Source organism: Otolemur garnettii, unplaced genomic scaffold (genome assembly GCF_000181295.1).
Source record: "Otolemur garnettii isolate 467f Iridium unplaced genomic scaffold, OtoGar3 scaffold00131, whole genome shotgun sequence".
NCBI lineage: Eukaryota > Metazoa > Chordata > Mammalia > Primates > Galagidae > Otolemur > Otolemur garnettii.
The window spans coordinates 4,015,316-4,030,702 of record NW_003852526.1 but is presented as its reverse complement, the minus strand read 5'-3'; the positions used below and the strand labels follow the sequence as shown (position 1 = coordinate 4,030,702).

General features: G+C 37.6%; 1 protein-coding gene across 1 annotated transcript in view; it reads right to left on the bottom strand.

Moving 5' to 3' along the window:
* HHLA2 (HERV-H LTR-associating 2) overlaps positions 1 to 11,022 on the bottom strand; it is a 15,481-nt gene extending 4,459 nt beyond the window's left edge. Inside the window, exons 1-4 of the mRNA XM_023518209.1 lie at positions 10,959 to 11,022; positions 9,095 to 9,448; positions 6,517 to 6,786; positions 4,007 to 4,324 (exon numbers count right to left, since the gene is read on the bottom strand). Coding sequence (XP_023373977.1) covers positions 4,007 to 4,324; positions 6,517 to 6,786; positions 9,095 to 9,448; positions 10,959 to 11,022 — 1,006 coding nt within the window. The remainder of the gene's footprint in view (positions 1 to 4,006; positions 4,325 to 6,516; positions 6,787 to 9,094; positions 9,449 to 10,958) is intronic.
* Between the last annotated feature and the right edge of the window lie 4,365 nt (positions 11,023 to 15,387).

Here is a 15,387-nt window from a genome sequence, read left to right as displayed (position 1 = left end):
ATAGTATGTTCTAAAACAAATAGCTTTTGATTTGGTTAAAAACTTTTGACATTTTTTCAATTCTTTTTGCTTATTTAAATATATATGCCCCCATTTGGTTGAATTCTGAAATAAGATGTGAGGGAATCAAACCAAATTGTGGGTACATATAACCAGTTGTGGATATATGTACATTCTTGAGTAAAGCAGGGTCTATTAGGAGACTTTGTAACACTTTACAATAGTAATATTTCATTCTGTAAATAAAAGGATGTAAATCTAAAAACACATCAAACTTAGCACTTTTGGAAAGTAAGATTACAGAAGCGGGACAATTTTTGGTTTTTATACTTCACTTACTCCTATGGACTTTTAAATTTCATACACAGTGTATTTTTCTCTCTCCTCTCCTCCCCACCACCAGCCAGTGGTTTTCAACCTTTTATAGCTCGGGGCACACTTAAACCTAAAGTTAAACTTACATGGCACTTCCTCATCTGGGTGCTCAGAATTGATATCTGTGATATCATGTAATGAAAATGGTACTTTCCCTCTATGGGCTCCCTCTCCAACACACACATATACCCAGTCACAAAAAGATATCAGGCAAGTCCTAATTCAAGGGCATTGTATAAAATATCAGGCCAGTACTCATCAAAATTTCAATGTCCTCAAAAGCAATGCAGAACAGAGAAATTGTCACAGCCAGGGGGAATGTACGGAGACTTGGCAACTAAATGTAACACGGTGTCCTGGATCAGAAAAGACATACTGGGTATATGCTAAGGACATCTGAATAAAGCATGGGTTGCAGTTAAAACAAACAAACAAATTAATAGCTCTATTTAAACAAACATCAATTTTATGAACCTACTATCAGTTATAAAGTAATGCTTTTTGTTGTTTTGTTTTTGTTTTGAAACAGTCTCAACTGTCTCCCTGGGTAGAGTGTGGTGGAGTCATAGCTCAGAGCAACCTTAAACTCTCAGTCTTGAGCAGTCCTCTTGTCTCAGCCTCCCGAGTAGGTGGGACTACAGGCACCCTCCACCACCCTGGCTAGTTTTTCCTATATTTTTAGCAGAGAAGGGGGTCTCACTCTTCCTCAGACTGGTCTTGAACTCCTGAGTCAAGCCATCCACCCACCTCCACCTCTCAAAGTGCTAGGATTACAGGTATGAGCCACGGTGCTTGGCCATGAAGTAATGTCCTGCAATAAACCATTACTTTTTCTACCTGTTTGTGTCCTCGTAAAAGTCTATACAGCAGTCCCCCTTGTCTGTGGTTTCAGTTTCCAAGGGTTCAGTTACCCAGGGTTGATTGTGATCTGAACATACTAAATGAAAAATTCCAGAAATAAACAATACATATGTCTAAATTGCATGCTTTCTGAGTCACATGCTGAAGTCCCATTCCATCCTGCTCTGTCCCACCTGAGATGTGAATCTGCTCGTCCAGATATCTGTGTTACATATGCTGCTGCCATTAGTCATTAGGAGCCATCTTGCTCATCAGCATCTGCTGTGAAATTGCCGTGTTTTTGTTCAAGCCATCCTTATTTTGTGTAAGAGGAGCCCCAAAGCACAAGAGTAATGAAGCTGCCAATTTAGATATGCCAAAGGGAAGCCATAAAGTGTTTCCCTTAAGTGAAAAGGTGAAAGCTCTCAATGTAACTGAAAAAAAAAAAAAAAACAAAAAACCACATACTGAGTCTGGGAAGAACTACGGTAAAAAGGAATCATCTACCCATAAAATTGTGAAGGCAAAAAATTTGTGGTAGTACAAAATTTTCTGTCGTACCCGAAATTGCAAAAGTTATAGACGTGGTGCATTATAAATGCTTAATGAAGACAGAAAAGGCATTACATTTGGGGGTGGGCGACAGGAACGGAAACATGTTCCGACTGGTAGCAGTGTGTCGCACCAGCAAGCAGACAAGATTTCAGCCAGGGATCCCCTGAAGTGAGTGACACCAAACCACTCACTGCAAGTGAGAGAGGGTTACACAGATTCGGTAGGAGGCTGGGACCGAAAACAGGGAAATCACTGAAGAGGCTGCATCTGCTGGCAACAAAGCCGTTGCCACCTTCCTGGTGGAGCTGAAGTTAAGAAGAAAGGATGTCACCCAAAGCTGGGTGTCACTCCAGTTTTCAATGGAGATGAGAGCGCAGTCTCGGGGGAGACAATCCTCCGCAGAACCTACATGTATAAAAGGGCAGAGGTGGCGCTGGGGCGTGCTACAGGGAAGAACTGATTCTCTCTGGCACCGTCTGTGGTTTCAGGCGGCTGCTGGAACATGTGTCTGGGAACGTGGGCCCTGAGGATAACGGTGGCACTACTCCACTATGTGAAGGAGAGATTACATAGAAATGCTAATGGACTTTCTAAAGTATTTGACAGGCAATTCTTGCCACCTGAAGAAAATGCTGCCATGTATAGCTGCTTTGCACATGGCCCTAAGATTCCCTCATATGGGATTTGCCCAAGGTCACATATTGATTTATCAGCAAAATTTAGCGAGAATGATTTCATTCCGTTCAGTTCAGTGCAACCTTAATTGGGCAGATCTGCATTCTCAGAATCTGAAATCTCCCCATTCGGGCCTCCTTTTCTAACAGAGTGTCTCCTGGGCAAGGCTACAAATGGAAAATTTAATTCAGAGTCGAAAACCAAGTTCCCTGGGAGGGTGGGGTTTAGGGTACTAGGACTGTTTGCCTTGTTCTCCATCTTTCTAGGGTGTTTCTTGCTAGGGGTCCTTGCCCACCCGGCCTTTTGAGAATAAGATGCTCTGACAAGCCTCTTTCCTTTGTTAGAGATGAAATGGTCCTGATGTTTTGCTTTGCATGGACTAAAAATTAGATATCTGGGTAGGAAGATGGGCCATATGTGGTCCTCGGGACATTTCTTCCTGATTATTTTTTTACATTCCAAAATGAATGCAACATGAGGCAACATTTTCAAAAATAGACTGTAGGCTTAACTGTATTTTACATAAAACTGACACTCTTACATTTGGGAGAAAAATAAGAGCTTCAAATGCATCCCAAGTTTTTCATTCTATATTCTCTAAGTGGCAGGTCTACAAAGGAAGCACTGTGGCTCAGTGTCTGGAAGCTTCTAGCTGACTGAAGACCACATAACCTAAGGATGACTCTGTGCTCTTATCTCCGTCTCACTATAAGAATCATCAAAATTTTCAAATCTTTTATTACTAATTTTCACAATTACAATGATAGAAATATTAATATTTGGGGGGGTTGGTGCCTGTGGCTCAAAAGAGTAGGGTGCTGGCCCCATATACCAGCAGTGGAGGGTTTAAACCCAGCGCTGGCCAAAAACTGCAAAAAAAAAAAAAGAAATATTAATATTTTTAAAACATACATTCCACTGACTTCAATACCTTATTAAAGAGTTGTCCTGGTGGCCCATGAGGTGATATTGGTAGTTTAAGAGAGCATCCAACTCATGTAGGAAGCCAGTGTACATTTCATGACTATGGTTGGTTGACTAGAAATATTTTAGGTAATGAATTTAGGCTTTTAACTATCAACACAGGCAATAATGAGCTGTATTATGCATACACTTAGTGATTTAATTATTGCCTGGTGACTATTTCCCCCAAGTTCATAGACATTATCGTATCTACCTATTATTTAGCAGAGCCCCAATTTTAACTTCCTAAAGTGTCTATAGCCTCAACATCCTAACACCCAGGCCCTAAGGCACATACTAGGCATAACAGTGAGCAGAAATCAAAGACGCTTACTCTAGGACGTCATCAAAATATACAGGTCTCCTCTTTAATTCTGAAGCCCTGAAATCCTGAAGATGAAATCTGTAGGACTTTTTTTTTTTCCCCAATAGAGGACTTTTGTACAGTTGAATGGAGGTTGTCTACTTGAAACTTGAAATATCCCTGTAAATAACATTGAGAAATACTAATGTAGTCTTGAAAAGCCAACCTCTCCGTATATTAGTTACCTACCTCTGATGCTATAGCTAAAACCCTTCACCCTCACTTGCAACTTACCTACGTGCAGTGTGTGGATGGTAAGTAAAGTATATTTGCTTGAAGAAATATTACATAAATATTCTCCACTGTCTAAGAGACGAAGATTGATCAAATTCACAGAAAAGTCCCTCTGGCTTATTAGCTCTTTGTTCAGTGACAATCGGGGTTCACTGATAATCATTTTTTGTGAGGAGCTCAGATATGAAGCCAGGACAGAGGACATTCCATTTTCCACTCTGGACCAAGTAACTCTGAAGTCTTGGTTTAGCAGAGAAAAATTGCTTCCAAATTGGCACGAAAGTGAGACATGTTCACCTTGCTTATTATGAAGACCACCTAGTAACAGAATAGAAAAGCAAACCTTCACTGAGGATAAAATTTTCAAATGAATTTAAGTTACATTTAGAGGTTAGGGAACAAAAGTGCTAATAATATTGACATCTTTTGGAAAAGATACCTTTTTGAAAAGCAATTAGATATTGCTTGATTTATGTTGTAGAGTTTCTTGAAAAGTTTTACTACTACTATCAAAACTCAAGTTTCAAGACTTCAAGTCTCCATTTTCAAGTTTACTCCTACCATTTTCAAGCAATTAGATATTGCTCAATTTATGTTGTAGAATTTCTTGAAAGAAAAGTTTTGCTACTACCATTTTCAAATCTCCACTAACATTAGCTTAGGCCTTCAAGGAAGCCAGGACCAGCTAGGGAAGTGATGTCCCTGGGTTTAACTTTACAATTTGATAGTAAGCATTCAGGATCACTGCTACCAGTTATGAGCCTTTGAACTTAATGGTCTTCTTCTGTGTTCAAACTCTGGTATTGCCCAGGACTCCTCCTGTCGTGTTACTCTACCTACTCCTTAGAGATTCATTACCTCTTTAATTCATCCAATTCTTAATATCTTTATCTAAACAATATCTCTTTTCCTGCACTTAAGAATATTTCCAAGTGCATGCATGTAATCCCCCCAGACTGAGCTCTTTCAGAAGATGGATTTTCTGCTGGTAGTCTCAGCTTGCCTCTCCACATCCAGCTTTATCTCATGCTTAACTTTCTGTAGGCTCCATAGACTACTATGGATGGTTTTACCTGGCTTCAGACTCACATGCTTGTAGGTAAGTGATGCCAAAGCAGTTCTTCTGAAGTGCAAATCCAAGGTCTCTCTGACACTTCGAATCCCTCTTTGCTACCATCCTATCTCTAGGACTGTTCATCTCTTAATCCTGTAGTTTTACCCTCAAACACTTTATGCTTGCACAAATCCAGGCAAATTTATATCTCTATGTTTTTTGCCCGGAATGCCTCTGTTCTCCTGGAATATCCTACTACTCTTCTAAAATTCTCCCTTATGCAACTTCCTTAAACACATGTTTTGTAACAACCCCATTCATACCCAACCACAGTTGGGAAAAGAATTACTCACTCCCTTTCTATGCTATGTTACCAATTTAGTTTTATTTCTATGTGTTTGAGCTAAATGCTGTGAATCCAGAAATGAGTGAGAATCCATATTCTTGAGTTCACAGTCTCAAAGCTACAAAGCTTGGCACATAAAAGATTCCCCCAAAGACAAAACAGTACCAACACTAGTTAACTGTTGGTGTTTCAGGACACTCAATCCTAAGTAAACATGAGAAATTATTTTCCAAAGAAAATATGTATAATCTACTATTAACCTTTTCAACCTTTTCCCTGTGCTTCTATTGCTGCCTGATGGAAAATGAACCTTGGGTGCTCATATCTTTAACACTGGACTTGTGTCATGGTGATGAATCACTCAGTATTTTTGTTTTTGCTCTTTCGAGAATATGAAACCCTAGGGAAGTGAAGGCTAGAAAAAATAACTAGTATTCCCCCACCCCCCATATAAGGGAGAGTGAAAGAAAATCTTTGTTTTGTTACTAATATGAAAAAAAAAATCCTAGGAGTTGAATGGGGAGGTATCTAATTTTTCTGCCCCCTAATATTTCCTGAAATACTAGTTTATAGATAAAGAAGCTGATCAGAGTTTGAGTTTGTTCAAATAAATAAGAGGAAGTGTTAAAAACTGATCATGCTGGGACAGAGGTAGTGGATATAGAGATGAGTCAGAAAGAATACTACTAATTAGTCAATTTTTTGTGTGTGTAGCTAAACGATTGGGAAGAATTAGAGGTTGTGGCCTGCTGAGAGACAAGTAAGTATTCCTTCGTTCCTTCTCTGATCTTTTAAAGTGCAATGCAGGTAGAAATCCTGTTTGGAGAATGAGCCATTGAGAAATACAGTAGTAGTCATAGATTTGCTTCTTTCCATTTCACAAAAGCTGTTGTTCAACTCAAATATTCAGCACGGTTAAGAATTATTTCCATTTTATTAAGGAAGAACTAATTCTCAGAAGTAAAAAAAGATTGCTTAATGTAACAAAGCCCATAAGGATTAATCCTAGGACTTCAGATGGATTATTTTTCTTGTCTATCCTTGTGAATCGATCCCCATTACCTCCAGCCTGACACAGCACTCGTCCACACAAAGTCCTATGGCACCTACCTTCCTTTGTCCATCGCCCCATCCAGGTTTGCTTCAACAATGAATTTTTAATAGTACATTCATAAGATGAATTTGATCCTGTAATATTCTGTGTGCTGTTAATATAAAAAGAGCCCAAAGGCCCAATTTCTCCCGTATTCTTTTCAGAGACAGGTGTAGAGCTGTCCGTTTTCCATGTGATAACTGGACGAGGATAAACACTGAACACACTGCATATTAAGAAACTGCTCGTGTTCCTCTTTTCGTACTTCATCACAGGCGTGAGGAAAGCTATATGGGAGAAAGAAGGGGACATGAAGACCTGTCATCATTAGCTTCTTTATGGGCCATCTGTGCAGAATACTTTTTAACATCCACGAAATGAAAAGCTAAGTTTTATGAGCATAACTCAGCAGTTACCAAAAGGAAAAAAGAGACCTGTAGAACCTTTAGATGGAGTGTGGTTATCTGGAAGAAATAAAAAAGAGCTTCATGGGAACATGTCGACTACCAGTCTTAATTCTCAAGAAACACAGCTGAAAAAAATCTAATGGCCTATCAAGCAACCAAAATGAGGGTGTCACCGTCTATAAGGGAGAGTTTATGCAGCACTCTAAATGCCCCAGACACTGACTCAGAGTGCCTATTGGACTTTGTTTACACATAATTCTTAGATTTCTGAAGCAGCTGAATGGGACAGAGGAAAAGGAACAAGTTGCTAGGAAAAAAAAAAAAACACTAGAAAATACTGCCTATATATGCATAGTATAATTATAAATTATTGTACCATATATACACTACATGAACTTATATGCATATATATATATATATATATGACCAGCAGCCTGATCATTAATAGACCACACCATCACGAACCCTTGGTAACCTGATAATTAGAATCTATGATGGTGTGTTTGAGTTTCTTTGATTTTAATTGAACACCTGTTTGGCTCAATGTAACTGTGAGAATTAGCAAGATAATATATTAATACAGCTAATATATTAATCATATTAACTACATATGGTAATATATCTGTAGTTATATAGATATGCAATAGAGGAAAGTATATAATATAAAAATTATCCTCACTTATAGAAAAGTAGAAAAATTAGAAATACAGAAAATAAAATACCAACTTTTTTTGAATTTCAGGTTAATGGAAGGTATAAACAACTAAGTTATAATATTTGCTTTGTTAGGTAGAGTCCTTCTTATATTTGTGTCCCACACCCAAAGGTGCACCATATATCCTTACATGTGTCCATTAACTGGGAGCACACAGATCCCCTCTCTTCCCCTCTTCCCCCAACTTGAATTGAGTTTTTCTTTTATGTGGGCATGTATTAGGTGTCTACTGGATTAACATTAGTGTTGACTACATTGTATATTTGCTTCTCCATTCTTGTGATGCTTTCAACTCCATACAGGTTAATACAAAAGATATAAAGTCTCCATCTTTTTATGGCTGAATACTATTCCATGGTACTCACGTAACACAGCTTGTTAATCAATTCCTGAGTTGGTGGGCATTTAGGCTGTTTATCACAGCTCAAGTACACTTGTCAAAATGTAGAAACAATCTACTGCAAAAGTCTTTATGATAAAATGATTTTTCTTCTTCTGGGTATATGCCTAATAATGGGGTTGCATAGGATAAAATGGGAGGCCTAATTTGAGTTCTTTGAGGATTCTCCATACTTTTTTCTAAAGTGGCTGTAATAGTTTGTGGTCCCACAAACAGTGCAAAAGTATTTTCCTCTCGCCACATCTGTTCTAGCATTTGCAACTTTGGGACTTTGTGATGTCGGTTATTCTCATTGGGGTTTGGTGATATCTCAGAGTGGTTTTGATTTGCATTTTCCTAAAGATTAGGGAGAATGAGTACTTCTTCATAAGTTTTCTAGCCATTCATCTGCCTTCTTCAGAGAAGGTTCTATTTGTGTCTCTTGCCCAGTGATAGATGAGATTGTTGGCTATTTTTTGTTTAAACTTATGAAGACGACTTCAGTGGCAATCACAACAAGGAAAACAATCAAATAGGACTTAAATTGCAAAGCTTCTACATAGCTAAGCATACAACAATTAAAGCAAATAGACAACCTACAGAATGGGAAAAGAGATTTGCATGTTACAAATCTGACAAAGGCTTGATAACAAGAATCTACAGATAACTCTAATCAACCAAAAAGATCAATATTTAAGTCCTTGGCAGAAATTTTTAATATTAGGATACTTGGTGCAGGTAAGGCTAAAGAGAAAATGGATATTCTTATCCTCATAGTGTCAGTAATACATTAAAATCTTACATTTGGTACTTTCTTTTCAAATCATTTCCCAGTATTGAATATCACTACCAAGATGTTTATTGTGTGTGATGTACAACACTGGAGATGCCTGAACATCTACCAAAAGGAGAATGATTATAGGAATTACAACATGTCTATGTTAGGAGATCTTAGGCACGAAAGCAATGAAGTAGATTTTCATGTACCAACTTGGAAGGAAGCTCATAGTGCACGAAGTTAGGAAAAAGATATTTGAGGAAAACATGGAATGATGTCATTGCTGGACTTTGTGAAGACTAACACACACACTTACCTCCCACCTTTAGCACCACTTTATTTCTAGTACTTCCATTTGCAGTTGATACATAGCAGTCATAATTTCCTTCATCCAGAAGGCTTAATCTTCTGAAAGATAGGGAGGCGTTCCCATCGTGAATCTCACTATGGAAGAGGGCTGTCCTGTTTGTGTATTTAGAATCTTGTTTTTCCAAATGGTCACTGCCTCTGTAGTAAGTGTGAACATTGATCTTTTGTTTCTGCCAGTGAATTACAACTTCAGACCCACTTTTAAATGTGCAAGGGAGAATTATGTCTTCATCAAATCTTCCAATGACAACTTGCTCATTTTCACTACTCATATAATCCGAGAAAGCCAGAAAGAATGAATCTACAATGAAGGGCAGAGAAGTTATAAAGAGAACTAGTGCTGGGTGCTCCTTAAGCGTCACATCAACACTACCAAGAGGAACCTTCCTAGGTCAGCAGCCTGACTGTTAATAACCTACATCATCAAGAACTATTGATATTCTGATTATTAGAAACAAGCCATGAAGCTCAGGATTTGCGTTTCTTTAATTTTAATTGAGTAGCTGTTTTATTCAATCTAACTGTGAGAAATGGCCACAGCCCAAAGCATAGGGCTGGTTTCTTAACCACTTGATCAATTGTCTGGTCTCTCTTCCAATCCTGACCTGCCACAGTGCTGGAAATTATGTTTATAAAAGACTCTCATTAATTTTTCATTCTCAGAACTTTCATTTTTAACACCTACTATAACAATAATAAATTAGTTTATTTAGCTAACTACAGCCATCAGACCCCAGGAAACTGAACCATATTTGGCTTGGTAGGATTAGAAAATATTTGGGGTATATAGAAAACAGTTCTGGGCTCAGAAATCTGCTAAAATATTTGGAAATTACTCTCAAGCAGGGGAGACAAGGGCAGAAGTTCAAAAGGGGAAGCAGTGACTCATTCTAACTTTAGGATCACTCTCTTTATGATATCCTATATACCAGTCAAAACACAGTTAAGGAATATTATTCTGGATATAAATGTGGATGTCCAATCTTCTTGATTTTTTTTCTGTCAACTTCAAGTTGACTTCAAAAAGCAAATGAATTCAGCTTAAGTGTTTCTGCAAAGAAAATATATCTAGCCACTTCATACTAGGTACCATTAAAGGTAGTATTGAGTTTTCTTGACCAATATACTGAATATTTTACGTAGATCTTGTGCTCTATGGATGCTAAGATATTAGGACTGCAAGGGACCTAACTTATGGACCAAGGAGTAAACGCCTTTGGATTTCAGCCAAGGCCTTCCAAGATGGGAGAACTGAGTGCTCACGTGGCTCTGCCACAGTCTGTTCCCTCTGCCTCCCCCTCTGGGGCTCTTTCCACCTGCCATGTTCTTCCTTCTCTTCCTTATATTTAATTTCCCTACAAAGAGCTGGGGGGGGGAGGGGTGTGGTCGTGTGCCAAGAGAAAGATATGGAAGGGCAGGAAAAGAAAGAAGTGACTGTCAACCTAATTCCTCTACTAAACCTCTCGTGTATTTCACTGGATAATTAAGAATGTCTGTCCCAGTACCTAGCAAAGCTGATAACGCCTTCTGTCAGGTGTTAAGTGCCAAGCTGACACTTAAAATCAATCAAACTTGCCTGTCTAGTGATTTTATTTCTGGTAGCAGATAACAGATTAGAAATAGCCTTTATCAGAACAAACAGAAGAAAATATGATTTTTAACCTTCTGGCAGACGTCCAGATTGATCCCTGTTTCTCACTAACTGGTCACTTAGGAAAATTCATAGTGCTATGGAGGAAATAGGCACCTTGCATGTATACTCGGGTTCCTACTTAATGATCCAAAAAACTAACAGGTATAGAGAAAGTTACCTTGAAATCCACTCAGCGATAGTATGAGTATAAGGAAGACAGCCAGCACGCCCCGTGCCTTCATGTCTTGTGGAGGTCATATTAGTTATGCTATCAAAGAAGCAAAATATACATGTTATGAACTTTAAATGCAAAAGGAAATTAGAAAAGAATTACAGTGTCTAACTCTAGGAAATCAAACTATGCTACATCTATACAGATAATTCCTTTATAGCCATTAAACATATCATTGTAAAAGGTGGTTCAATGGCAGGGAAGGAAGTTCTTAAAAGGTTACGGGAGAAAAATCAGATTACAGTATAACTTCTAAATAGCATGGTCCCTTTTTAAAAAGCAACACACACTTCTGCATATATGCTACTGAGAGGACACATGACTAAACACACACTAGGATGTTAACTCTGAAGAGCTGGTTTTACATGTACAGGTACGTGGGAAGTGTACCTGCTACATGATAGGAACTAACACGTGGCTGTTGCATGAATGAAGGTCTGGCATACATTCAGCAGTCCTTCTCTGGATAATGGCTTATGTTATTTTTAAAGCTTCCTCCAATGGACGTGCATTGCTTTTATAGTAAAAAAATTACTAAACCAATTTCAATTCACTATTAAGTGCTAACTGTGGTAACTATGGTGTTATTTAAAATCATGCATAAAAAACAAAACCTAAAAATATATTCTTAAATGTCCAATAATATGGCAAGCCCCTCAATTCATGCTTGACAAAGAATGTTTTAAAAACTCAAGAAGAGAAAATACAGATAGCAAAATGTGTACCCATGATATAGTTTCAAGTAAAATATCACTGATTTTCTCTGATGATAGGATTACAGATAATTTTCACTCTTTAAGAAATAGCTTTCTTAAAGAATAGTATATAATCGGTTTTGAAACCTCTAAAAGAAAATTTTAATGATATCATGTGAGAGCTCTATTACAAAAATGTGTTCCTTATTTGTTGTAGCATATGAGCTGTAAGAATGACTAAAACTATGCTAAAAAGTCAAATTAGATTCCTTCACTATATCCTACCAAAATAAAAACTGATAGATTAATAATTGATAGTTTCATTTTTACATTTTAAAGACTGGAAGAAAATAATTGAATATACAACCTTCCTTTTTAGCATGACTATACATTTTCTATTTTATCTACATAAAAGTTAGGATAGCAACAAAAATATTAAAATACAATAAATAAAACATATAAAATATGACAAAGATATCACTCTGGTAGCTTCCATTTCTCTTGGGGCAAGGGCTAAATTATTTAGTAAAGTTGAAACTGTTGTAAAATAGTATAAGTGTCAAAATTAAGACCTTTCTATTTCTTTCTAAATAAATATGTATAACATGAAGATATATATATGTGTATATATATGTATATACACACCACAATGATTATCTCTGAATAGTAGGATTAAAAGTAACTGTTAAACTTTGTCTACTATGAAAATACATAAACAAGTAATGATACTTTTTTCCTTTATGAGCTATTAAAACTTTAAATTTAATCACAGCCTCTTTTCAGGCAAAACTCAACTGAAATCCACCTTGATTATTTTAACTTCAGGATATTCCATGTCCACTATCTACCACATGTTCACCTTCTCACACCCCATAATGACTCCAATATTTGCCACCTTCTCTTTGAAACGTCCAATGTTCCTTTTTTCCCCATCTTTTCATCTGATACTCTTACTTCTTTAATTCATTGTGATTAATTTTGGATACTCCCTCATCCTCCTGTTACCAATTGAGCCCACTGTTAACAGCTGGGTCCACTTTTTCTGCCTCCCGTTCTGCCCTTATGAAGGCCAACACCTTCACCATGCTCTGTTACATTTTTGCATTCAAGAAATTTGTTCCTGCCATCAAACCCCTTTCTACTGCATTATCAGGATCTCTCTGCTAGATCAGTTCCGTAAACATAAATGCTTCAATATCAATCTTAAGAACATGAGAAACCCAAAAATTCTTCTGACTCTTCATTAGCTATCTAGCTATTTTTCAGCTCCACTAACTTCTTAAAATAGTTGTCTCAATAGCTGTCCCCATTTCTCCCTTCCCAATCCCCCCTCATTCCAATCTGGGCTCTTGTCTACATGTCAGGTCATAAGGTGCCCTTGTCAGTGTCACAAAGAGTGTTCATATTACCAAAAACAGTGGTAACATTTGTCCCTGTCTTCTTTACCCTCCCAGTAGTATTCAATAAATTGACTTAGTTTCTTCTTGTAGATTCTTTCCATGGAGTCTGGAATACCACAGCCTCTGTGTTTTTCCTGCCTTATTGTTGCTCCTTCTTGGTCTTTTACTAGTTCTCCTCTGCATGCCCTATTTATGTGAAGTGTGGACTGAATCTTCCACTTTGTCTACATTCTCTCCCTAGGTGAGGTCCTTTCATGGTTCTGAATACAATCTGTGTGCTAACGGTTTTCAAACTTACTGAACCACCCACTCATTTGACCTATTCACTTAGATGCCCAAAGTTAACATGGGCCTTTCATTTCATTCCCTGGTTCCCTTTTCCATGGATCCATCCCCTACCCCTAAACAAAAGGCAAGAAGATTATCCTGTTCCTCCTCCAGTCTTCATCTCAATAATTGATACCAAATTATTTCAGTTGTTCAGGCCAAAAGCTTAGAAATCAGTCTTGATTCTTCCATTCCCTCATGTTCCATGTCTAATCAATTAACCAGTCTTGTTGTTGTTAATGGATTAAATGCTATTATTCTACCACTTCAAACTATTACCATTCTGCTCCAAAGCCACTATTATCTCTTTCCGGGATAGCTAAAAAGAGACATCTGGCTGATTACCATTTTTCCACTTTTGTCACCTTACAATCCACTGTCAACACAGCAGTTGAGTCATATTTTTAAGATATAAATTATTCTGTAACATTCCTCTAATTAAATCCCTCCAGTGGCTTCCTATAACACTCAGTAAAATTCTTAACCTTAACCTTAACATCCCAAACCTTGCATTCTCCGATTCCTGGTCCAACCTCTCCCATGGCAAAAGCATTCCAAAAGACCAGGGAACATAAGTGCTTCAATTCAAGGGTCAGCATGAGCTGAAAATTGGGTACTTGAGAACTATTTAATTCATGCTTTTTGAATGACAAATTACAGTAACTCATTTATCATCTAAGATAAAGTACTATGAATAAAAAAAAAAACAACCTCTTCTACACAAAGGCTTGATTTAGCATGGTTGAAATAATTTCAGTTTTCAGCTAAATGAGGCAGTTAATGAGTATTTGGTCTTATTTTTATGCCTAAGTTTTATTTTTAGACATTTATTTTCTGCCTTAAAAGCAGCAGAAAGCTTGTACCTTGGATTAAACTAAAGTTACCCAATTTGTAATCAGCATTCTTAGAAAAGGTTTTGAGTATTAGAAGCATTTTGTTCTGCTACATTTGGGCTGGATTTCAGATGTGAGGGAGAGTGACAAAGAGAGGCAGCCTCTGTGATGGAAAAAGGCAAAAAGAAATTTAGATGCTAAGACTAATCAAAACAGAAGAGAAAATTGAGGCCATTTCTACAAGTGTATAGAACAGCTACTTCTAAACCCATCTCAATAGCTACAGACCAAATGGACTATAGCCATTAGGACTAATCGTGACAATGACAAATATTAGTTTGGGTCAGATTCTCTAGCCTGTACATTAGTAACACTCAAGGCAACCCCACAATGTGTATGTACTTCAAAACATTATGTTGTACTCAATAAAAACATGATGTTATCTTCCAATTAAAAAAAACAAAAAGATGAGTCCTGGCCTCAATTTGCCAATTCTCTATTTTAAAAGAAATTTAGGATTAATAATGGTACATACAATTAGGTCCCATTTTTTGCATTTGTTATATGAAGTCCAAGTTGTAGTTGAGCCCTTTACCCAGGAGGTGTGCCACACATTCCTGCATTGTACCATTAGCTGGGAGCACACTGAACCCCCTTCCCGTTCCCCTCTTCCCGCTTCTAAATTTAAGGGCATTTTTCTCTCATGTGGGCCTATAGTTGTTTATTTACCAATTTCAAATTAATATTTAGTACATGGGATGTTTGCTTTTCCATTCTTGAGATACTTTACTGAGGAGAATGTTCTTCAGCTCCATCCTGGTAAATTCAAGTGATGTAAAGTCTCCATCTTCTTGTTACAGCTGAATAGTATTAATTATTATTATTATTATTATTATTATTTGCAGTTTTTGGCCAGGGCTGGGTTTGAACCCGCCACCTCTGGTATATGGGGCCAGCACCCTACTCCTCTGAGCCACAGGCACCACCTATTTTTTTTTTTTTTATTTCTTATGGAGACGGGATCTCACTATCTTGCCCAGGTTGGTCTTAAAACTCCTGACCTCAGGCAGTACCTGTAGCTCAAAGGAATAGGGCGCTGGCCCCATATGCTGGAGGTGGT